This window comes from Pseudonaja textilis, chromosome Z, assembly GCF_049901715.1.
Source record: "Pseudonaja textilis isolate UNSWEBS1 chromosome Z, rPseTex1.2, whole genome shotgun sequence".
Taxonomy (NCBI): domain Eukaryota; kingdom Metazoa; phylum Chordata; class Lepidosauria; order Squamata; family Elapidae; genus Pseudonaja; species Pseudonaja textilis.
In genome coordinates, this window is record NC_142008.1 from 126,314,265 (window position 1) to 126,339,924 (window position 25,660).

The 25,660-nt window shown below is 43.0% G+C and overlaps 1 protein-coding gene across 1 annotated transcript; it reads right to left on the reverse strand.

Moving 5' to 3' along the window:
- Nucleotides 1–2,102: 2,102 nt before the first annotated feature.
- IRF9 (interferon regulatory factor 9) lies at nt 2,103–24,710 on the reverse strand. Its single transcript, XM_026719519.2, has 9 exons — nt 24,610–24,710; nt 18,742–18,930; nt 16,144–16,327; nt 15,012–15,133; nt 13,198–13,300; nt 11,024–11,104; nt 8,561–8,923; nt 5,124–5,239; nt 2,103–2,728 (listed from the first exon to the last, which is right to left on the reverse strand). Exons 2-9 carry the CDS (start codon nt 18,928–18,930, stop codon nt 2,678–2,680), a joined length of 1,209 nt encoding a protein of 402 aa, XP_026575304.1. The 5' UTR covers nt 24,610–24,710; the 3' UTR covers nt 2,103–2,677.
- Nucleotides 24,711–25,660: the final 950 nt, after the last annotated feature.

The window sequence follows — 25,660 nt, forward strand, 5'->3', positions numbered from 1 at the left end:
CTCCCAGTTCTGCCACCAAATCACAAACTATAATTTTTAAAAATTGCTTCCCAGGAATTGAACAATTTACCAGCTCATTTGGGCAAGCCACTAAAATTTCTGAAAATAAACAACATTGTTCATTAACTAACAAGAAATTTTGCCACACTTTTAAGTTTTTAACTGGAAAAATGATGTGTTCACTCCACTTCCTGAAAACAGTTTTAAAAATCTCAAGTTTTAAAATGAGTCAGACTTTTTTTGAGTTTCCTCTTTTTGTGACAAATGATATTCAGCCAAAAAAAAGTGAGATAAGATTATTTGATGAGTTTCAACATGACTAATTAGCAGCATGTTAGGAAGACTGACAAACTGTTGTGTTCCTAGAACATTTTAAATAAAAGCAGAGCAGTGAAACAGTAAAATAATTTTAAAAACAACAACAATAAAATAGTGACTGGAAGGAACTAGAGAGAGAGAGAAAATTGAATTATTATCAAGGTCTTGAGTTTCCATACTGCTCATTGGGGTGTAATGTATCAATGATGCTATATTGTCGAAATCAAAATAAAACAGATTTTATTTTGTAAAAACGTGTAAATCCATGGTATTCTCAGATTTGGCCATTCCACCTTCGTGAAGGTATCGTACATCTGGATATAAGTAGTCCTGGACTTACAACAATTCAGTTAGTGACTGTTCAAAGTTGCAACGGCACTGAAAAAAGTGACTTATGGCTGTTTTTCACTTGTATAACTTTTGTAGCGTCCCCTTGGTCGTATGATCAAAATTCAGATGCTTCGCATCTGTCTGCCTCATATTTATGACGTGATCCCCTTTGGCAACCTTCGGACAAGCAAACCTGATGGGGAAGCCAGATTCACTTAACAATCGTGCTACTTACTTATCAACTATGGTGATTCACTATGGCGAGAAAGGTCATAAAATGAGGCAAAAATTCCCTTAACAAATATCTCCCTCAACAATAAAAATTTGGGGCTCAATGACAGTCATTGAGTCAATACAACTTGTGGGATCTTCATCACCGGCTTTCAAGAAGATATTGGTCTGTGATTTGTCAGAAATGGCATAGGGTCCCTTGCTTTGGGGTGGGTGGGGTTGGACTAAATGACCTACAAGGTCCCTTCCGACTCTGTGATTCTGTATTAACATGCTGCCGCCAGTTCGCTGGTGGACAACAAGAGTTATACGAACATCAAGAAATGGTGGAATAGCATCATTAAATTGCCAAAGATTGCCAAAGGAGAGACAAATATGAAACGTGAATGACAAAAATTACTTCAAATAATGGTGTAGGGTCCCTTGCTTGGGCAGAGGGTTGGACTAGATGACCTACAAGGTCCCCGTCATGCCCCTGTTGGAATCTGATTCCGAGGGGGAGGCCGAGCAGCTGACAGGCAGCGGGAGTGTGGCTCCAGTGGCTATAGAAGAAACTGGGTAAGGGCAAAGTCCGGCTGGGCAGAGCAGAGGAGAGGTAGAGCAAGCCAGAGAAAATTCAGAGGAAGATCTAGGCCCACCTCCTCTTCATCCTAGGGCATGCAGGGAAGAACAGAACAGGGAGCAATGTGAGTTGTATGGCTTATGGGGGAGGAAAGAGCCCTGATTCCCTTCATTAGCTGCTGCTGGGAACACAGTGTTTAAAAAGGGAGATTGTGCACAGCAAACTGTTGAGAGCAAATTGTGAATTATCTGGTATTGTCAAGGCTTATCTGGGTTCCTGGCGTCTTCACAGCTATGTGTGTTTTGCTGGCCATTCAAGACTGCAATTCCTTCTCCTGTCCTGTCAAGTTAATTGCTACAGCGTGGTTTGTCTGGATTTTTATTTACAGTTTGTATATACTTTGTTTTCGGATTGAATTTCCTCCACTTAAAGACTGTTTCTGAGAGTTTTTTTCTCCAACCGAAGGTAACCTGGACATTGGGGGCAAAGTTGGAGGTATTAAAGGGGCGTTTCTTACTTATGTGACTGTGTTGCCTTTGCGCCACACCCCAGGATATCACAGCCCCTTCTGATTCTGTTAGATCTGTAAATCTCTAAAGCTCCCTGCAAGTCCAGTCACAAAATAACCCCCATTTGAAGATTCATCCATCAGACACCAAGATTATCGTACAACTTTTACTAACGTTTTATTAATTCCGAAGAGATTTTATGTATGTAGTAAAAAGCCTGCCAGATTACACATGTTTTAGAGTCAGGTAAAGTGCAAACAGTATAAAGTGACATGCAGGAAGGGAAGGAAGCAACAGATAATTTGCAGAAGTTGGCGGAGAAGACATCCCCCTCCACCACCACCCCATATCTCAGCCAGGAAAGGCAGAAATTGATCGGGCTACGGAAGGACGTTCCTCTCCTCATCTCCAAAATGTGAAAAAGAGCCGGTCCCAAAATTTGCTTTCTTTTTTTTTTTTTTTTGAAGGGGGCGTATTTTAGTGTTTTCCTTTGGACGCCAGTAGCAAGCGGCGCTTCCCAATTTGTTGTAGGAAGGACGTCCCAGTTGGAGAAGGAAGAATCAAGTGGAAGTTAACGGATACAACGTCCATCCAAATTTGGCCCTCTGAACCAATGTTCCCATGGTTGGTTTCTTCTCAGGAATCAAAAGCTTTGCATTCTCAGGACGTAGTTTCTGTAGAGAAGGTGGCCGAAAACCACACCGGTGTAGGGAAATGAAGATCTCTACTACGGGAAGCAGCCGGAGGAATGCATCCGGATAGCAAATGTCTGTTCCATCTTTTTTTCCAAAAAGGGGAGAAAAAAAAAACAAACATTTTCGTTAAAACTTTCGGAGAGTCACCGAAGAAAGTTATTGGATTTAACCTGGTTTGTTCTTGCCTACAACGTTTTTTTTTTATTGACTGATTTGTACCCTGCCTTCGTGGTTTTCACAAATAATTCAAGGTAGTGAATTTAGTAAATCCTCATCCTATTTGCCCTACAACAACAAACCTGTGAGGTGGTTGGGCTGACAGAGAGAGGGACTGGCCCAAAGTCACCCATTTGGCTAAGATGGCACTAGAACTCCCAGTCTCCTGGTGACTGGATCAAAGTCATCCAGACCGCTTTCATGTCTTAGGCGAGACTAGAACTCCCAGTCTCCTGGTGATTGGCCCTAAGTCACCCAGATGGCTTTCATGCCTTAGGTGGGACTAGAACTCCCAGTCTCCTGGTGATTGGATCAAAGTCATCCAGACCGCTTTCATGTCTTAGGCGAGACTAGAACTCCCAGTCTCCTGGTGATTGGCCCTAAGTCACCCAGATGGCTTTCATGCCTTAGGTGGAACTAGAACTCCCAGTCTCCTGGTGATTGGATCAAAGTCATCCAGACTGCTTTCATGTCTTAGGTGAGACTAGAACTCCCAGTCTCCTGGTGACTGGATCAAAGTCATCCAGACCGCTTTCATGTCTTAGGCGAGACTAGAACTCCCAGTCTCCTGGTGATTGGCCCTAAGTCACCCAGATGGCTTTCATGCCTTAGGTGGGACTAGAACTCCCAGTCTCCTGGTGATTGGATCAAAGTCATCCAGACCGCTTTCATGTCTTAGGCGAGACTAGAACTCCCAGTCTCCTGGTGATTGGCCCTAAGTCACCCAGATGGCTTTCATGCCTTAGGTGGAACTAGAACTCCCAGTCTCCTGGTGATTGGATCAAAGTCATCCAGACTGCTTTCATGTCGTAGGTGAGACTAGAACTCCCAGTCTCCTGGTGACTGGATCAAAGTCATCCAGACCGCTTTCATGTCTTAGGCGAGACTAGAACTCCCAGTCTCCTGGTGATTGGCCCTAAGTCACCCAGATGGTTTTCATGCCTTAGGTGGGACTAGAACTCCCAGTCTCCTGGTGATTGGATCAAAGTTGCCCAGCCAGCTCCCATGCCTAAAGTGAGACTAGAACTCCCAGTGTCCTGGTGAGTGGTTCTAAGTCATCCAGCTGGCTTTCATGACTAAGGTAGGAGTAGAAGTTACAGTCTCGTAATGACTGGCTCAAGGTCACACAGCTGGCTTTCATGCCTAAGGCGGAACTAGAACTCACTGTCTCCTGGTTTATAGATCAGCACACCTAAACCACTACTATACAATGATGGTTTCTCCATGATTATTGTCTCTGTTCCTATCTAGAATACATGCCCATCCCATAATAGCTTTCTATCAACTCAGGATGCTTTCTCAACGACACCCAAGGGATATCGGAGGTACACAGTCCCATCATCCACTTCTCATCTTCTCGAAAGCTAAAAAGTGGCTGAAGTGCCACAAAACGCTCCCTCAGCCCTGCCCAAAATGTCAGAATCCAGGAATCCAGAAGCGACCCGGGGAGCATAACAAGTCTTTCACTCCCATGTTCCACAGCCCTGTCCACCCACGTGCATTGGTCTTGGAATGCCTGTCCATAAAACTCTTATTGTGTTTCCATCTGTGGACCATAGACTCCAGTCTTGAGTTCAAAAAACCCCAGAGATGTTTTCTCCAGCCACTGATCAACCACAATGAGCCTCACTCAGCTCTGACATCGCACACAAAAAAACCCGTCCATGGCGCTTCAACACCAATGTGCAATACAGGTAGTCCTCGACTTACGACCGCAACGGAGCCCAACATCTCTGTGGCTACGCAAGATAGTTGCAAAGTTGGGGTGGGTGGGTGTTGCCCCATTTTAACAACCGTTTTGCCACAGTTGTAAAGTGGAATCTCTCTGGCTTTTAAGTTAGAAAATCACAGTCGTTAAGTGAACCTGGCTTTCAGATGGTCGCAAATGGGGATCCAGGGACACTGCGACCGCCATCAATATGAGTCAGCGGCCAAGTGTCTGAATTTTGAACACGGGGAGGTTGAAAGCGTGAAAAACGGCCATGCCTCTTTTTTTAGTGTGCCGTTGAAACTTTAAACGGTCACTCACTGAATGGTCGTAAGTCAAGGACCACACGTCTATCTGTGTGTGTGTGTGTGTGTGTGTGTGTGTGTGTTAGCAAAAATTCTTATTTTTCTTCAGAAACTTAAAATATAAGCTCCAATTTATTTTATTTTTTTTATTTTTTTACAAAATCAAAAGAAAAACAGACGAAGTATTTTGTTTTTTTTTAATATATATTTGTATTTTGTACTTGGCAAAATATTTTCCCCTTTCCTCACCTGAATGATGATAGGCTTGCAGTCCACATCTCCGTTTTCATCCAGATCATTTCCCACGTAGAGAATGACTCGGGGATCCGGGAGTGGCCCCAGGCCTTCCTGGTATAGCTCCAGCGCTGTGAATTTGAGACAGAAGGATCAGCACTAGCAATTCAACGAGGGCTCGAAGACGGACCTCAGTCCAAACGCTGGTGCGTGAGCTGAGCTGTTTTTTAGCTCAGCTGAAGCGCGCGATCCGTTCTGCCACACAAATCAGTTGAGCTAAAAAAACAAGGGAACACGGTAGAACCTCGGGTCGTGAATGCTCCTGTACGTGACCAAATCGGGGGACGACCAACAATTTGGGAAAATGGTTGCTTCTGGTTGGGAACAGATCCTCGGGTGCCGATCAGTACAGCCGTGGCGATTTCCCCTTCCGCGCATGCGCAAAACTGTAGGCGAATGTGCAGACGGTTGTGCTTCCAGCCACAATGAAATCGGGTCATGACTGTAGTCCTGGAAGGGATTATGGTCGCGACCCGAGGTTCTACTGTATAGGGAGAGCTAGCAGGGGTGGATGGGCCAGAGGTGATATTTGCCAGTTCTCCGAACTAGTCAAAATTTCCACAACTGGTTCGCCAGTACCGGTCTGAACCGGCTGAATATCATCTCTGTACAGGTAGTCCTTGACTTACGACCACAGTGAAAGGGCCCGAATTTTCACGATGGTGATTAAGTCGAGTCACCACAGAACTGCACCTGTTTTTATATTTATACTTTTTCTCTTTGTATACAATAAGTGCTTAGCGAATAGTATACTGTCTGAGTCAAATTCATTTATGTGTGACATGATTAAACTCCTAATTTCTACGTCTGTTGTCCAACCATTGATAAAACAGGTCCCAAGTTTGAAAATATTCTGTGGCTCCTTTTTCTTTTATCGTCAATGTTAATCTGTCCATTTCTGGCACAGTCTAAAATATTTTTTTAACTATTTCTTCCTCTGTGGGTGTTTCCTCATTTTTCCAGTGTTGCACAACTACCATTCTTGCTGCATTCAAAACATGTAATATAAAACATACATACCCTTTATCGTATTTCTCTGGTAATATGCCTAACAAAAATAATTCTGGTTTGTAATCTATATCCTGCTTTAACGTTTTTTCTAACTACATATGCACATATGACCACGCTTGATTTATGGAGGTCGCCATTTCAGCCGCTGTCAAATTTGTGAATCCCATTATCATTAAGTGAATCCGTTGGTCATAAGTGCAAATCCAGCTTTCCAATGGTATTTATTGTGCAGAAAATTGGAATAAAATAAAAGCCATGAAATGGCAATCTGATTGCAAAAGGTGAGCTAGTTGTCAAGTCACCAAATTGCAATCATAGAATGATTAACAGATTTAACAGAGTTGGAAGGGGCCGTTGTAGGTCATCTAGTCCCACCCCCTGCCCAAGCAGGAGACCCTACACCATTTCTGACAGCAGTCCAGTAATGGCTAGGGGCAGTGCCATGGTTTGAGACATTTCTAATCTGAACCCTAGGTTGCGACTTTTTTCAAGCCGGTCGCAATTTCAAACCGTCATTAAGCAAATGGCCGTAAGTTGAAAACCTCCTGAAGTTGCTACATATCTTAGGACATGGATATGAGCTGGAAATTATAGCTAGAAACACTTGTTAAGATGGACACTTGACAAACACTGAGTTCAATACAGGTAGTCCTTGCCTTATGACCACAATCGAGCCCAATATTCCCACTGCTAATCCAGACCGTTGTTATGTGAGTCTGGTCCCATGTTATGACTTTTCTTGCCACAGTCACTTGGTGAGTCACGGCAGTTAAGTGAGTAACACGTCAGAAGATTGCAAAGGTCATGACCCCAGGACGTCATAAATATGAACCAGTGGTCAAGCGTCTAAATTGTGATCACGTTTAAAATATTGAGCAAAAATCCATAACTATTTAGAGAAAAATGATAAAACAGCATATTGATTTGAAACCAGAGATATTTTTGCTGGGCACTTTACCAGATAAATATAATAAAGGGAATACATATTTGATTATATATGTACTGACTACAGCCAGAATTGTATTAGCGCAACAATGGAAAAATGAAGAGATCCCAACTGATGAACAAGTAATTAAAAAAATATTAGAATGTGCAGAAATGGAGAGACTAATACTTATAATCAAGGTAAAGAAAGAAACTGAATACTTTCTGACTTGGAACTTATTTTATCAATGGCTAGCTGAAAAAAAACAAGCTAGAAACAGGGAAATATATGAAAAGGTTCAGTGACATAAGGAAGATATGCTGAATTGGTTAAAACAAATAATATTGTTATTATTACTACTGTGTTTCTCCAAAAATAAGACCAAGTCTTATGTTAATTTTTGCGGATGCAATAGGGCTTATTTTCTGGTTAGATCTTATTTTGGGAGGAAACACGGTTCTAAATGCATCACTTAACTGGAGCTTATTTTCAGGATAGGGCTTATATTACGAGCATCCTGAAAAATCATGCTAAAGCTTATTTTCCAGTTGGGTCTTATTTTCAGGGAAAGAGGGTAACGCTACCATAATTCCCAAATGCCATCACTCTGCTAAACAAATAATTTCCTCAACACTGTCCAACTATTTACAAAGTCTGCACTTCTATTAATCTTCTCATCACTTCTTACCACCCATCCCTTCCCACTTGTGACTGTATGACTGTAACTTTGCTGCTTGTATCCTTACAATTTTTATTGACTTTTCTAATATGATTTGATTGCTATGACTCTCATTAAGTGTTGTACCTGATGATTCTTGACTCTTGACGAATGTATCTTTTCTTTTTATGTACACTGAGAGCATTTGCACCAAGAAAAAATTCCTTGTGTGTCCAATCAACTTGGCCAATAAAGAATTTTATTCTATTCTATTCTATTCTATTCTATTCTATTCTATTCTATTCTATTCTATTCTATTCTATTCTATTCTATTCTATTCTATTCTATTCATATCAATGTAATGAACATTATCATAAACATTTTGATTGTTATTTCCTAAAACTATATGGACCCAGTCAACACACTGTTCAATTGAAATTGGAATTTTTATATGTTATAAAATAAAAACGTTAAATAAAATTGTGATCACATAACTACTGGGATGTTGCAATGGTCATTAATTGTGAAAAAAACGGTTCTAAGTCACTTTTTTTAGCGCCGTTGTAACTTCAGTCATTAAAAGGACCGTTGTGCAACGGAGACCACATGACTGGGGAATGCTACGACGGTCGTAAGTACGAGGGTTTATCAAAAGTCTCTTTTTAGTGCCAGCATTAATTTTGAATGTTGGATAAAGGGATGGTTTTAAGTCAAGGAATAGTTATAACCCTTTTTGTGTGTGTGTGAGCTTACATGGAAACAAGATGGACTGTTTTGTTCAGTTTGCCTGGTTCTCACCTGACCGAAATTCCCGGGATTTGAACAGCTGCTGGTGAGTGTTATTCTCCAGTTTGATTTGGCCTTCGGGGGCCAAAAATCCTGACCACGAGACATGGACTTTATCCCGGCATAGAATGAAGATCCCTCCATGGTTACTGGCCACCATGATGCCTTTTACCAAATCCTTGAGCCGACGTTGAACGATCTTCTGCTTCAGCTCATCGGCCATGGTAACTGGGGCCGTTAAAACAAAACGTTTCAAACAATTGGGACCATTCAGCGATTCTGCGACCGACGTAAAGAGATATTCGCCTTCCGGTAACAAGTATCTGCAGGGCGGTTCGCCCGCATAGGAGATGGACACACAAAGAGAAAAATCCTCTGAAAACCAAAACCGATATTAAATTCAATATTAATTGAATTGATCCTTCTGATTTTCCCGCGATCTGATTCGGCTGGTCCTTGACTTACGACCATAACGCCGACTGGAATTTTTGTTGGCTGTCATTGTGGCAGTTAAATCGAATCATCACACAACCAGATTTTACAATCATTTTTACAGGGGTCATAAGTTGAGTTGCTGCCGTTGTTAAGTGAAGCATAGGGTCGTAAGTGTGAATCCAGCTTAACCAATGGTGTTTGTTGTTGTTGTTGAAAACAGGGGTGGGGTGGGGAGTCACAAATTACCACAGTTGGGGCTGCAATGTCCATCCTATGTCATTGCGGTTGTACGTTGTGTCATCATATGACCGGACTTGATTTTACAACTACTTTTATAGCAGTCATAAACTGAGACACTGCAGTCTTTAAGAGAAACACATGGTCATCTTAACCAATGGTGTTTCCCCCACCCCCCAAAAAAAAAACTGGTTAAAAAAATGTCATGAGAGACCACCACAAGGAGCAGAATTTCCATCATTAAGTCATTGTGGTCGTAAGTCGAGGATTATCCATTACCACGAGGATCGTGGCATCCACAAGTTGTCATGTGAAGAAGACAACGAGGGGACCATGTTGGAGAAGTATCTCCATCGGCTTTCAAAGAACAACACTGCGGTAGATCAGGGAATATCTGATCTGCTGGGTGCTTACGACCTCTCCATCAGACCTTTCTACAAAGGGACCACAAACTCCATGACATTATCACTACACACCCATAATCCTTGTCTCCTAGACCTCTTTCAGAGCAGGATTTTTCAAGCTTGGCCACTTTAAGGCGCATGGACTTCCACTCCCAGAAGTTTCCCCAGCCAGCTCTTTTGTCCACTTTGCTAAAATCAAGATATATTATGTTGACCGCATTCCCGCTATCCAGAGTGGGCTGCTGCCAGTTCGGACTGGTTCGCCTGTACCGGTAGTTCTGCCCTGGTTTTATCCCGTCCTATATATCTCACTCTCTGGCTTGCTTGCCCCACCCACGCCCGCTCTACTCACTGTGGCTTCCCAAGGATTACTGAAAGCCGTGCAATTTAAACCACTATGTGTTTGAAGCCGCGCACTTACGTTATCTTGGAGTCTTCGTGGACAACCTGCTAAATATGAGCCAGCAGTGTGCAGCAGCAGCCAAAAAAGCTAATGCAATCCTAAACTGCATTAACAGAGGGATACAATCCAGATCAAGGGAAGTACTAATACCACTCTATAAAGCCTTAGTAAGGCCACACCTAGAATACTGCATCCAGTTTTGGTCACCACATTATAAAAAGATATTGAGACTAGAAAAAGTGCAGAGAAGAGCAACCAGGATGATGAGGCTAAAACTTACGATGAACGGTTGCAGGAACTGGGCCTGGCTAATCTAGGGAAAAGAAGGACCGGGGGAGACATGACAGCAGTCTTCCAATATCTGAGGGGCTGCCCCAGAGAGGAGGAAGGGATCAAGCTATTTTCTAAAGCACCCGAAGGCCAGACAAGGAATAATGGATGGAAACTGATCCAGGAGAGATTCAACCTGGAAATAAGGAGAAAACTTTCTGACAGTGAGAACAATCAACCCATGGAACAGAAGTTGCCCTCAGAAGTTGTGGGAGCGCCATCACTTGAGACTTTCAAGAAGAGATTGGACTGCCATTTGTCAGAAATGGTGTAGGGTCTCCCGCTTGGGTGGGTGGGGGGTTGGACTAGATGACCTACAAGGTCTCTTCCAACTCTGATTATCTCTTATCTGTTATTTTCAATTCTGCACTAGGTGAACTGGTTGTTAAATTATGGTGAAGCCCGCCTCTGCCACTATCTATTAAGAAAATTATCCTATCCTAAAATGCGATGAAGGTAGTTTAGCCACATTGGTTCAACTACTTTCATTGCATTTTTGGATAGGATAATTTTCTTAATAGATAGTGGGAATGCAGTCGATGTAATATACTCTGGTGAACCCTTGCTGGCTGGGGAATTCTGGGAGTTGAAGTCCACACGTCTTAAAGTGACCAGGGTCCAGAAACTGTGCTTCACAGAAAGATCCTCCCAGCTCGGGGATCTCACCTATTGGTCTAGTAGCAGCCCCCATCAGAGGGCTGAGATCCGTCTCCAAGCTGACGGCGATCATCTCGTTCATTTCCGGTGCTGCGGGAATCAAAGAAACAAGGAACGGTAAGCCCAAATGATCTACCCCCTTTCTCGTGACCACACTATCCTCACCTAATTTGCTGCAAATGAGGGTAACGAGACGTCCCACTGATTCACAAGTGCCAGTTATCTACCTACTAGCAGTGATTCATTTGGTAAGAATCGATTTCAGGCAGGAATCTACTGCAAGTAACTTCCAAGGAGGCTATTCAACGCTGATGTCTAAGTGGACAATGAAGCTCCCCCACCCAACCACAGGCCCCACATATAGGTAGTCCTTGACTTACAACCACAATCAAGTGCAAAATTTCCATTGCTAAGTAAAACGTTCGTTTAAGTGAGGTTTTTTTTTTTTTTGATTAAAATTTGTATTTTAAACAGACAAACAAAACATAAAACCACCTTCCAGTTACATACAGTGTGTCCGTTGGTTACAAGTCTTTTGTGCTTCATCTCCATAGTCCTCATTAATAGTTTGTATAAATTGTCATATTATCCATCTAGTATATGTGTATATATATATATGTATTATTATCATTGTTAATCATTTATTTGACTATAACTATTATTCCATCATTTTATGTGAGACATTCAACATTTTGGATTAATTTATATTATAACATTCAATACCCCATCATAAATCCATCCAATAATAATACATCCTTATGTTATAGCCTGTATAATTCTATTATTCTTATATTATAAAGTTATCTGATATATCATTTCCCTATTTTTTAATCTAACCATTGATAAAATAAATCCTATATCTTGTAATATTGTTTATCTTCTTGTTCTCTAATTTCAAATGTCAATTTACTCATTTCAGCACATTTCATTATATTCTTAATGACTTCCTCCTGCGTTGGTATTTTCTCACTTTTCCAATTTTTCCCTAACACAATTCTAGCTGCTGTTAATACATTTACAATCAAATATTTCAATTCTCTACTATATATTTCTGGTAAAATGCCCAAGAAATTGTCTAAGTGAGTTTTGCTTTGCCCCATTTTACGACACTTGTCTGTGACTTGGTTAAACAAGTCGCTGCCGTGGTTCAGTTAGTCACACGGGTAATCCCCGGGCTACCATCATAAATATGAGTCAGTTGACATGTGTCTGAATTTTGATCATGTCACCGCGGGGATGCTTTCGTAAGTGTGAAAAATAGTCGTCACTTTTCTCAGTCCCGTTGTAACTTTGAACAGTCACTAAGCGACTGGTCGCAAGTCAGAGACAAACCTGATCTCAGAATCGCTTTGAATTCTCACGCACAGATGATTTCTCAGTCAATGACCTGTCTGGATAGTCCTTGACTTACAACAGTTAACTTAGTGACCGTTACAACGGCACTGAAAAAAGTGACTTATGGCCGTTTTTCACACTTACGACCCATCAGGCAATCAAAATTCAGACGCCTGTCAACTGACTCGTGTTTATGACGGTCACAGTGTCCTGGGGAGAAGGGGGTGTCACGCGATCCGCGACCTTAGGACAAGCCATGTCCTTAGGGAAGCCACATACCAACTGTGTGACTAACTTAACAGCCGCAGTGACTCACTGAACAACTGTGGCCAAATAGGTCGTAAAGCAGGACGGAATTCACTGAACAGCTTAGCAACAGAAATGTTGGGCTTAATTGTGGTCGTTAAGGGGAGGATTTTACCTATGCAACGTCTCCTGTGGGCAAGAGACCCACTCTCTTGGGGCCATCTGCTCGCCACAAACCCGCCACACCATGGGTCTGGGGCACAAACCACGACTTACAGGCAGGGGTGGGATTCCACTGGCATAACAACCAGTTCAGGGATCGTGCGCGTGCACTCTGCATTTAAAAAAGGCAAGCGCATACTTACCTTCAACCGCAGCCTCCGTAAAGAAAACAACTGAGGCGCAGCAAACCGCTCTGCCGCGCGAATCAGCTGTGCTCTAAATAGAGGCATAAAAGCACAGGAAAGCGCACTTCCTCGTTGCAGCGAACCAGTTGGGAGCGAGCTGAACATCGGAGCAACGGATTTGCCTGAACCGGTAGAATCTGCCCCCCCGCCCCGCCCCCCGCCCCCCGCTTATGGGACCGTGTGTCATTCCCCTACCTGGTTCAGCGGCCTGAGGACTGACTTCCCTGTTCTGGCAGTTGGGCAAGTTGAAACCATTGAACAGTTGGCTTGCCATGACTTCTGGGGTGGGGGTCTCTGCCTGCGGGACCAAGAGAGAGGGTGGTTGGTCTGCTGGCCAAAGGCCCCTAAGTTCTTCGCACAACTTCTTTGCCTTCATTAACAGCCAGGCCAAAGGAAGAAATGCAAGCAGATGTTGTACAACTTCAAACCCAACCAGAAATTGGAGAGGGAGGAGGAGGAGGAGGAGGAGGAGGAGGAGGAGGAGGAGGAGGAGGAGGAGGAGGAGGAGGAAGAAGATGATAACACAGTTGAAAGGAACCCTGGAGGTCTTCTAGTCCAACCTCCTACCCAGGCAGGAAACTTTACAAATGAGTGTCCAATCTCTTATTTAAAAAGGATAACAAGGAGGAGGAGGAGGAGGAGGAGGAGGAGGAGGAGGAGGAGGAGGAGGAGGAGGAGGAGGAGGAGGAGGAGGAGGAGGAGTGTCTTTACAAATGAGTGTCCAATCTCTTATTTAAAAAGGATAACAAGGAGGAGGAGGAGGAGGAGGAGGAGGAGGAGGAGGAGGAGGAGGAGGAGGAGTGTCTTTACAAATGAGTGTCCAATCTCTATTTAAAAAGGATAACAAGGAGGAGGAGGAGGAGGAGGAGGAGGAGGAGGAGTGTCTTTACAAATGAGTGTCCAATCTCTTATTTAAAAAGGATAACAAGGAGGAGGAGGAGGAGGAGGAGGAGGAGGAGGAGGATAACACAGTTGAAAGGAACCCTGAGGTCTTCTAGTCCAACCTCCTACCCAGGCAGGAAACTTTACAAATGAGTGTCCAATCTCTATTTAAAAAGGATAACAAGGAGGAGGAGGAGGAGGAGGAGGAGGAGGAGGAGGAGGATGATAACACAGTTGAAAGGAACCCTGGAGGTCTTCTAGTCCAACCTCCTACCCAGGCAGGAAACTTTACAAATGAGTGTCCAATCTCTATTTAAAAAGGATAACGAGGAGGAGGAGGAGGAGGAGGAGGAGGAGGAGGAGGAGGAGGAGGAGGATAACACAGTTGAAAGGAACCCTGAGGTCTTCTAGTCCAACCTCCTACCCAGGCAGGAAACTTTACAAATGAGTGTCCAATCTCTATTTAAAAAGGATAACGAGGAGGAGGAGGAGGAGGACGGTGGGAAAAGGAGGAGAAAGGAAAAGAGAAGGAGGAGAATGGGAAAGAAAGAAGGAGAAAGAAAAGGAGGAGAAAGATGGGGAGGAGGAAAGGGGGAAAGATGTAGGGAGCGAATAAGGAGAAAGAGGAGAAGAAAGAAAAGGACGAGGAAGAAAAGGAAGAGAAAGGAAAAGATTAGAAGTAGTAGAATGAGAAGAAAGGAGATAGAGGAGAAGGAGAGGAGGGGGAGAAGGGAAAGAGAAAGGGAAAAGGGGGGAACGAGAAGGAGAAAGAAGAGATGAAGAAGAAGAAAGAAAAGGAGGAGGAGGAGGAGAAGGGAAAGAGGAGGAATCCAAACAAGGCAAATCATTTCCTGAAAGATTATTAGGTTATATCAGTAGTTCTCCACCGTGGCTGCTTTAAGACATGTGGACTTCAACTCCCAGAATCCCCCCGCCACTGGAGTTGACGTCCAGGCCTCTTAAAGCAGACACGGCCCAGGGGCAGATCTGTTTCCAGTCCGTAGGGTCCTTTCTCTCTTGCACGGAGCAAGGCGTGGGGACAGAGCGAGACCCCTCCTCTATCTTGGCTGGATCCGGGCCAGGGCTCCCCACTGGGGTCTCAACCAGCCCCCATCTTCCCTCCTTACGCTTTCCAGTAGCAACAGGGAATTGGCTGGCGGCTTCCTCTCCTCCCGGGGACTCGCTGCCTCTGGGCTGCCGGAATCATCCATTTTCACCTGCTTTGTGTTCTGCCTTTTCACCTTATTGCCTTGGAAGAAAGAGAAGACGGGATCTTAAACCCAATTTACGCCATATCCTGTTTTTCCCAACAACCCTGCAAGGTAGGCCAGGTCAGAAAAAAGATAGTAAGGATTACAGGAAGGCTGGGCCTGTATGTCTCAACCTCTTGCTTTAAGAGGCAAGGACTTCAACTCCCAGAATTCCCCAGGCAGCGTGGAAGTGGATGTCCACCCATCTTAAAGCATGCTGGGAAATGAAGTCCATCCATTTTAAAGCATGCTGCCTGGAGAATTCTGGGAGTTGAAGTCCACAGCTCTTAAAGCAAGGGGCCTAAGGATTTCTGGGAACTAAAGTCTTCCTGTCTTAAAGCATATTGTCTGAGGAATTCTGGGAGTTGAAGTCCACCCATCTCGGGGCACGCTGGCTAGAGAATTCTGGGAATTGAAGGCCTCACCTCTTAAACCAGGTGGCTAGGGAGTTCTGGGAACTAAAGTCTTATTTTAAAGCATACTGTCTGAGGAATTCTGGGAGCTGAAGTCCACCCATCTTAAAGCTGCCAAGTCTGAAAAACACTGCTTTAAAATCTCTCAAAATGGCTGCTACTTCTCGAATGCAGCGCGTCGCACCAAGGTTGAACCATCTGAGATGCAGAAATTCAAAATATCTGGGCCAGGATTGGGAAACCCGGGTTCAAATCTTCCTTCCTGCTGCTTTCCTTCCTGACTGGCCTACCTGGAAAGTGGATGCAAGGCAAAAAGTAACAAAGATCCATGGAGGCCATCTAAGGTTTTCTGGAAGAAAAGTGAGATACCGGATGGAATTGATAATATCCAAATTCTGCAATTCCTACAGAGGAGGAGATCAGTCGGCGGAAAACATCCGGGTTCTCCCACCTGCCCCCACAAGACATGTTCCTGGACCAGCTTGGTATTGCCCTCAGGGTCACGCTGGCTGGGGCTGATGGGAACTGGAGTCCCACGTAGCTCTGTAAGGCACCCGGAAGGTTCTGCAAAGAGAGAATCGAGCGCATTTCCTTACCCGTCACCTGTTCCAAAAACGGCACCAAGCGATACACTTTGTAAGGCTCCGAGACGTCTAGCCGGGAACGGGACGGCACTTCCTCAAACTCGGGACTTTTGCTCAAAGCACAGCGGACACGGGTTTTCCAAGTGGCTGGGTTGCATTCTCCAGGGATGTACTTTCCTTTGTAGATAGCCCAGGCCTAAGGAAAGGAAAAAAAATATTTACCTACCTACTTCCTTCCTTCCTTCCTTCCTTCCTTCCTTCCTTCCTTCCTTCCTTTCTTCCTTCCTTCCTTCTCTTTCTTTCTTTTTCCTTCCTTCCTTCCTTCCTTCCTTCCTTCCTTCCTTCCTTCCTTCTCTTTCTTTCTTACCTTTGTCTCTCTCTCTTATCAATCAAAATTCTTCCTTTATAAGTGACTCAAGGTAGTCAACTTTTCTGATCTTCCTTCTTCTTTCTATTTTCCCTACAATGCTGTGAGGTGCAACCCTGTGAGGTGGGCCGGGCTGAGACCCAGAGGGACTTGTTTCAAAGTCGCCTAGCCGGCTTTCATGCCTGAGGCAGGACTAGAACACACAGTCACCTACTGATTGTCCCAAAGTTACCCAGCCTGCTTTCATGGCTTATCTTAGAATAGAACTCTCTCGGGGACTGACCTAAAGCCACCTATTGGCTTTCAATCCTAAGGCGGGACTAGAACTCCTCATCTCCTGGTCATTGGCCCAAAATCACCCAGATGGCTTTTGTGCCTAAGACAGAACTAGAACTCACCACCTCCTGATGACTGGGCTAAAGTCTTCCAGCTAGTTTGCCTAGGATTATGGGTTGGAGGGAAAAAGACCCCCCGGGGGGGAAGTGGGGATGACAGGTTTGTCACATGTTCAAATGAAAAGAACAGCTGACCTACCTGTCTCTATCTGTATCTCTCTATCTCTCCATATCTCTCTATCTCTATCTGTCTCTATATATCTATCTCTCTATCTGTCTGTCTGTCTCTCTATCTCTCTCTCTCTGTCTGTCTGTCTGTCTATCTATCTATCTATCTATCTATCTATCTATCTATCTATCTATCTATCTATCTATCTATCTAATCTATTTACTTTATCTATCTGTCTGTCTGTCTGTGTCTATCTACCTACCTACCTAATCTATCTAATCTGTATCTAGTCTGCCTGCCTGCCTGCCTATCTATCTATCTATCTATCTATCTATCTATCTATCTATCTATCTATCTATCTATCTATCTATCTATCTATCATCTATCTATCATCTATCTAATCTATTTACTTTATCTATCTGTCTGTCTGTCTGTGTCTATCTACCTACCTACCTAATCTATCTAATCTGTATCTAGTCTGCCTGCCTGCCTGCCTGCCTGCCTGCCTGCCTATCATCTATCTATCTATCTATCTATCTATCTATCTATCTATCTATCTATCTATCTATCTATCTATCTATCTATCTATCTATCTATCTCTACCCACCTCCCATGTATCTATCTATCTATCTATCTATCTATCTATCTATCTATCTATCTATCTATATCTCTACCTACTTCCCATGTATCTATCTATCTATCTATCCATCTATCCATCTATCTGTCTACCTACCTACCTATCTACCTACCTATCTGAATGTTGATCAAGTGAGTATGGGGATGCCACAAATGTCATAAGTATGAAGTCACTTTTTTGAGTGCTGTTGTAATTTTGAACGGTCCCTAAATAAACTGTTGTAAGTCGAGGACTACCTGTACAGGGGGGGCAGTGACATCATCACCCAAATGACACACTGAAGCGTATGATGTCATTGTGGCTTGCGCCACAATGATATTGATAGATAGAGATAGATAGATAGACAGTCAGATCCAAATGAAGATAAATACATAGATGAAAAACAATGATTGGATGGGACCTTGGAGGCCTTCTAGTCCAACCCCCTGCTCAAGTAGGAAACCCTAGACCAATTCAGACAAATGGTTGTCCAATTTCTTCTTAAAAACCTCCAGTGATGGAGCACCCATCACTTCCGCATCCAAGCCATTCCACTGATGGATTATTTTCAATCTCTTTAATTTCTCCTTAATTCTAGACTGGATCTCTCCTTGCTAAGTTTCCATCCGTTATTCCTTGTCTGGCCTTCAGGTGTTTTGGAGAATAATTTAACCCCCCCTCTTCTTTGGGGCAGCCCCTCAAATACTGGAAAGCTGCTATCATGTCCCCCCCTGGTCCTTCTTTTCCTTAAACTAGACGAATCCAATTCCTGCAACCGTTCTTCGTGTGTTTTATCCTCTAGTCCCTTAATTATCTTTGTCGCTCTTCTCTGCTCTCTTTCGAGAGTCTCAACATCTTTTTTGTATTGTGGTGACCAGAACTGGATGCAGAATTCAAGTGTGGCCTTACCAAGGCATTATAAAAAGCGATATTAAACACTTCACGTGATCTTGATTCTATCCCTCTGTTAATGCAGCCTAGGATCGCATTGGCTTTTTTGGCTGCTGCGGCACACAGCCAGCTCGCATTCTGTTTACAGTCAAGTTTTTGTCATAACCACGACTGCTTTTGACAATCACAAATTCCCAACCTTTGATCTGTACCCACTCTACAAACTCGGCACCTTGAAAAAACCGGCGTCTTCTTCCTGCCGGAATTCCTGCTTTCCGGCGTGTTTCCACGGGATACGGAACATCGTTTTGGCTGGCGGGTCATCCCAAACCAAACCTTGGAATTTTCCGCTCTCCACCTGCTCCACAGTCCAGTCTCGGAGTTTCCGAGTGGATCTAATCCCTCGTTTGGAGGTCGCCATCTATGAGGAAGAGCCAAAAGAAGAAAAAGAGACAATGCAGGTAGTCCTCAACATACGACCACTCATCTCGTGACCTTTCAAACTTACGACAAGATGGGGGGAAAACATGACCAGAGAGGGCTTGATATTTCCACAAGTTCTTTTCTTATTTTATCTTATTATTTTTTAGTTTAATTTTATTATCTATTTTTAAATTTGTAGTTATCATTGCTGTGTGATTAACAACTATTACGCTCAAAAAAGACGGCCAAAAATATCATAAGTCTGGGCACGACTCACTTAGCAATGGCCCTGCTTAATGGTGGAAATTCTAGTTTCAATTCTGGCCATAAGTCGAGAACTACTCTGTTTCTCTGAAAATATGACCTACCCTGAAAGTAAGCCCTAGCTTGATTTTTACATGTGCGTCCAATATAAGCCCTACACCCAAAGTAAGGCCTAATTAAGATCCCTCCCACTATTTCCCTTTGGCCAATTGTAGCCAGGCCTCACACACACCGACACCTGCCTTGCCAGCCCATTTCTTCGCCAGCCAGCAAGGCTGGCAAGGCTTTCCTGAAGGCCTCTGGAGCTGATCACAAAGCTCCAGATCGATCTGGATCTATTGGCTGTAGAGGCCTTCAAGAAAGCCTTCCTGGCCTCAGAAGTTCCTGAAGGCCTCTGATAGCGAAAAGTGGGCTGGTGGCAATGCACGCAAGTGAAGTTAGTCAGTGGATGACATCTCCCAAAAATAAGACCTGGTGAATTTTTGGTGGCAAAAAAAAAAAAGTAATATAAGGGACGGTCTTATTTTTGGGAAAACAAGGTATCTGTGATTATATGCAGATTTCTCACCAAACTAAAGATATATCTTCAATTAGCAATGACTAGCACTGATGACGTTACCTAGTTAGGTCATGAAACGTTAGCAAGAAAACAACCAAGTTCAGAGGGTACCAAGGACTCGTCTATTCCCCTCCCCCTCCTCCTCCTCTTCTTCTTCTTCCCCCCCTCCTCCTCCCTCCCCTGTAGCACTGATGATGTTCTCTAGTTGAATCATGAAACATCTGCAAGGAAACCACAGAGCTCAGAGAACACCAATGACCCATACATCCTTTCCTTCCTCTTCCTTCTCCCCCTCTTCTTCTTCCTCCTCCTCCTCTCCATCAACCCCACTCCCCTCTAACACTGATGATGTTCCTTAATTTAGAATAGAATAGAATAACGGAGTAGGAAGGTACCTTGGAGATCTTCTAGTCCAGGGGTCACTAACCTTTTAGACCTCAGGGACCACCAAACTCAGAATTTTAAACCCTGCGCACCAGAGACCCTGGGAAAGTCCACGAAAAAGTCTGCAGGGAAATCCCCCCACCCCGTTTTCCTACTGGTCGATCATTCTTTATTTGGGATCACAGGATACCATCTCCAGCTCCGTTCTCAGGGGGAGGCAGAGAGAGAGAGAGAGAGAGAGACTTTTGGCTTCATGCAAGGAAAGCAGCAGAAGCAGCAGAAGTCTTTCTTTCTCTCCCCCAAACTCCGCCAGAAATGAGTCTTTGTGAGACTTGTCGCGCCAGTGTAGCCTCTTGGAGCAGGAGGCCTTGCAGGGTCCCAAAGACTCGTTTCTGGCGGAGTTTGGGGGAGAGAAAGAAAGACTTTTGCTGCTTTCCTTGTGTGCAGCCAAAAGCAGAAGAAGAAAGAAGCGGAAAGAAGCAGCCCGGTGTCCAGGCCAGGCGCGTGGGGCGAGTGGGGCAAGTCCCCCCCCTCCGCCCTTTCCCCCCTCCCCTCACTACCTCGTGTTGTTTGCAATGCAAGAGACGCAAGCCTTGTGTTCCCACGCAGCCTGGATTAATTGCTTTGGGGGTGACATTTCTCTGCGGACCCACAAAATTTTCTCACGGACCACCGGTGGTCCCCGGCCCACAGGTTGGCGACCACTGTTCTAGTCCAACCCCCCCCCGCCCCCCCGCTTAGTTGGGTCATGAAACATATATGAGAAAAGAAACCAGGTCAGAGAGAACCAAGGAACCTTCGTCTTAACCCTGAAGTCCAGATGTTTTATTTTATTGGAAGCCTCTTCAATTGCCTACGAGGCCCAGGACAGACAAAATTTTAGCGATGGCTAAACTTTCTCCCACTAATAAGGATTCATTATTTTACTATTGGGGCTGTGAATTGTATTGATGAAAAATCCCGAACTAACGTACAATCAAACGTTTATCCGTGCTTCATCCCATTTAATACCAATCTCTTTTCAAGAAAACCCCTCTTCCACCGACCACAGCTAGTCCTCGACTTACAACAGTCCGTTTAGTGACCGTTCAAAGTTACAACGGCTTCGAAAAAAGTGACTTTGGAGCATTTTTCACACTGTTGCAGCATCCCCACAGCCGCGTGACTGAAATTTAGGTGCTCGGCAACTGACTCACAGTTATGACGGTGTCATGTGAACCTCTTTTTTGACATGCAAACTCAATGAGGAAGCTGGATTCACTTAAAAACTGGGTTAGTTAACTGAACAACTGTGGCAAGAAAGTTTGCAAAATGGGACAAAATTCACTTAACCAATGTCTCGCTTAACAACATAAATTGGGGGGGGTTCCTTTGTGGTCGTAAGTCGAAGACTACCCCATATAAATGAGCAAGTTTGAATGAACTTTGATGCACGTAAAAACTTTTAAAACTTTTTTTTTTTTAAGTTTTAACTTGTTTGTAATCCTGCTCTTTTAAGATGTGCTTTTTTATTCATGCCTTTAGGTGGTGTATGTATGTATGTATGTATTTATGTATGTGGCTGTTGCAAACCGTTCACACAGGCGAGATGGACGCAGAAATTTAAAATTGAAATGAAATAAAAGCCTGAGAGAAGAGCAGATGGAAAGCTGATTCTTAAAAGCAAACAAACAAACAAACAATCCAGATTTGGAAATAACTTCCAAGCAGACAAGAGAGCTGGAGAGAAAAAAGACATCAAGGAAGTTTCAATGAAAAAAAGCACACAAGATGTTTCTTTGTTGAACTTCCACTAATCTCAGAAGTATGAGATAGGAGAGAAGCACCTCCTGTACAAAGTAAGCAAAAAAGATTTCAAATAAATAAACGAGAGATAGACACACACCCACACACCCGCACACCCGCACACCACAGAGAGAGAGTGAGCGAGCGAGAGACAGCCAGCCAGCCAGCCAGCCAGACAGACACATTAAGAAGTAGGCCGGCAGAGGAGGAAAAATAATAATTAAAAAAAAACTTAAACCAGAGGGAAAATGAAGCAGTGACCAAAAAAACAACATTGTGGAGGAAAGAAAACATAAAATACCATAAAGAATGTTTCAAACCCAGAAAGCTTCTTGCTGAGATGGATGGTGTGAAAATGAGCTTGCGTTAAGTCAATAAAACGTCTTCGGTGGAAATCAAGGTGAATGAATGAATGAATAAATAAATAAATAAAACTGGATAGATTTTCGCTATTCTGCAAAAGTCTGCTTTAGCTTGGACACCTGTCCCTTCCACCCAGTCTTTGGACCCAACTGGGGAAGCAACTTAGAAATAATAATAATAATAATAATAATAATAATAATAATATCACCACCATCATTGTAGAAGAATAAGGAGGGGGGAGGGGGAGGAGGAAAAGAAGGAGAAGGAGAAGAGGAGGAGGAGGAGAAGGAGAAGAAGATAATGATACATGGACATTTTGAACTTATGAGATCCGAATATTCTGACTTTGCCAAAAAAAACACCTTACTCGGAATGGCCTATAGACTCAGATGCTTAATTGTTCTTAGGTCCTTGGTTAGGCCTTGAACTGTTAAGTTTGAACCAGTTCCAGACTGTCATTCGAACGGAAGATTAAAACTGAAATAAGAATAATAATTCTGACTTTATAATAATTTGGAATTGCCTATATTATTCAGACGCTACCTTAATACGGTAGGTGTTAGGTCCTTGGTTAGGCCTTAAACTGTTAAGTCTTTTTATGAGTCCCAAAGTGTGACTTGAATTGAAGATTAAATTGACAACAACAACAATAAAGCAGAATAGAAGAGAAAGAACTGGAGAAGTTAAGAAAATACGAATACCTGCAAAGAGAAATAGAACAACTGTGGCAAAGGCAAGCAAGGGTAGCCCCAATAGTAATAGGCGCCTTGGGTGCAGTTGCAAAACAACTGGAGCACCATTTGAACCCCATGGGCATTGACAAATTCACCATCAGTCAGTTATAAACGGCAGCTTTACTGGAGACAGCTTCCATCCTGCGACCATAGTCTGTACTACTATGGTCTATGCTACCGTCAAACATCCCAATCAGCCTATCCCAGGTCCTTGGGAAGGATTCGATAGATAAAACAAAAATGTCAAACCCAGTTTGAACATCTGCCTGACTGTGTGATGAATAATATTAATAATATCACATATATCATTGACTGGTGTGATGGTTGATATGGATTGCTGCCAGCATTCTAGGTATCAACCAAGTATCTTCTTAAAATGTACACGATACATTTTTGAATGTTCAGTTGACTGAGTTTCATGTTTAATAAAAGTTATTATTATTATTAATTATTAATAATAATAATTGTGATACTTTTTAAATGTTCAGTTGACTGAATTTTATGTTTAATGAACAAAAGATAATAATATTTGTGATACATTTTTAAATGTTCAGTTCACTCAATTTCATGTTTAATGAATAAAAGATAATAATAATAGTAATAGAAGTAGCAATAGAAATAATGATACCGTGTTTCTCATATAATAAGGCCGGGTCTTATTTTTTTTTTGAGCCCCGAAAAAAATGGCTAGGCTGTCTTTTCGGGGTTGACTTAATCCCCCCCCCTTGCATCTTTGGGTGGACAGGTGGCGACAGCTTGGATGTTGACCTCGGAGTTGGTGGGGCACTTTGTATCGGGGACAACGCAGGCAGCACCATATCCAAGTGTGCAACAAAAGTACTTCCTAACGGCAAGCCCCCCCACACCATCCCCCCCCTCCATTTCACATGTTTTAATATAGGCCTTAATTGGGGAGAGGGGCTTAATTTCATTTCATGCCTATAAAACATGCTGGGACTTCCTATTGGGGAGGCCATATTGTTGGAGAAACAGGGTAATAATATTCAGAACACCGTACATTTTAAGAAAGTACTTGGTTGATGTCTAGGACGCTGGCAGCAACCCGTACCAACCGTCAGAGCCAGTCACTGGTATTTGTGATACATTTTTAAATGTTCAATTGACTGTGTTTCATGTTTAACGAATAAAAGAGATGATAACAACAACCCCCGCAACAATAATAAACAAGTACCTCCATAGACCGAGGCAACCTAGCCTGCAAGACAAGAGAGAGAGAGAGAGAGAGAGAGAGCATCGGATGGGCGGATAAAATATTTGCACGGAAAAAAAACCCATTAAATTATGCCCGTCTTCAAAACATAAAATTTAAAATTAACAAAAGACCTGCCCGTTTGCAAAAGTAATAATAATAATAATAATAATAATAATAATAATAATAATAATAATAATAATAATAATAATAATAATAATAATAATAATAAGGCAAATCGATCGTGCTCGCAAGCAAGCCAAAAACAATAAAGAAATAAATAAATCGTCCCCGTTTGGGTAAAAAGTAAATAAACTTTAAAAACAAAAAGGAAGAAAAAAAGAGTTTAAGACACTTCGGGGAGGAAAAATCGCGTACCTGACCGCGCTTCTCTTCTTCTTCTTTTCTTTCCTTCTCTTTCTCCTTCCCTTCTTCCTGCCTGCCGATGTTTAAAACACACACACACACACACACACACACACAAAAAGCAGAGGATCTCGAGCTCAGCCCCGCCTGTCCTCCCTCCGGTCCGCCCCTCGGCCCCCGCCCGATTCTATTTCTCCGTGGCTTTTTCATCCTTCCCAGAAATCAGGTGTCGCCTCTTCCGATCGCCACCATTAGGGGGCGGCAGAGGGCTGGCTTATTTTTTTAACTGTTGAAATACCTGTAAAAAAAGAATATTTTGCAGCTCAGGAATGAAATGAGGGGTTTATTCTTTCTCAAAGGGGAATGCTGTGTCCTGTAGATCTAGCCACCGTCTCTTTTATCTCTTCGTGTCTGTCATTTATCTCTCTCTCTCTCTCTCTCGGGTTGTTTATAATCTCTCCCATCTATACCTTTCTATCTTCTGTCACTCATTGATCCCTCTATCATCTTATCTGTCTACCTATCCTATTTATCTATTACCTATCAATCTATATATTCATCATTTATCTATCCATCACCTATTATCTCTTATCTGTCCGTCTCTGTCTGTCTAAACTGTGCGGGTGTGTGAAATATGGTATTTCTCTCTCTAATCATTTATCTATCATTCTCAACCATCAGTCTGTCTGCCTATCATCTATCATCTAATAAATCTCTTATCTAGCTATCTACCATCTCTATCATCTATATATTTATCTATGTATTTATCTATCTATTCTATTTCATCTATGTATCTATCCATCCATTATCTGTTCATTTTTGTCAGCTTGCCTATCTGTGCCTATCATCTACCTACCTACCTGTGTCTATGATCGGTCTCTCTAATCATTTACTTATCTATCCATTCTGTCCATCTATCAGTCTGCCTGCCTGCCTGCCTGCCTGCCTGCCTATCTATCTATCTATCTATCTATCTATCTATCTATCTATCTATCTATCTATCTATCTATCTATCTATCTATCTATCTATCTATCTATCTATCTAATCTATCTAATCTTCTAT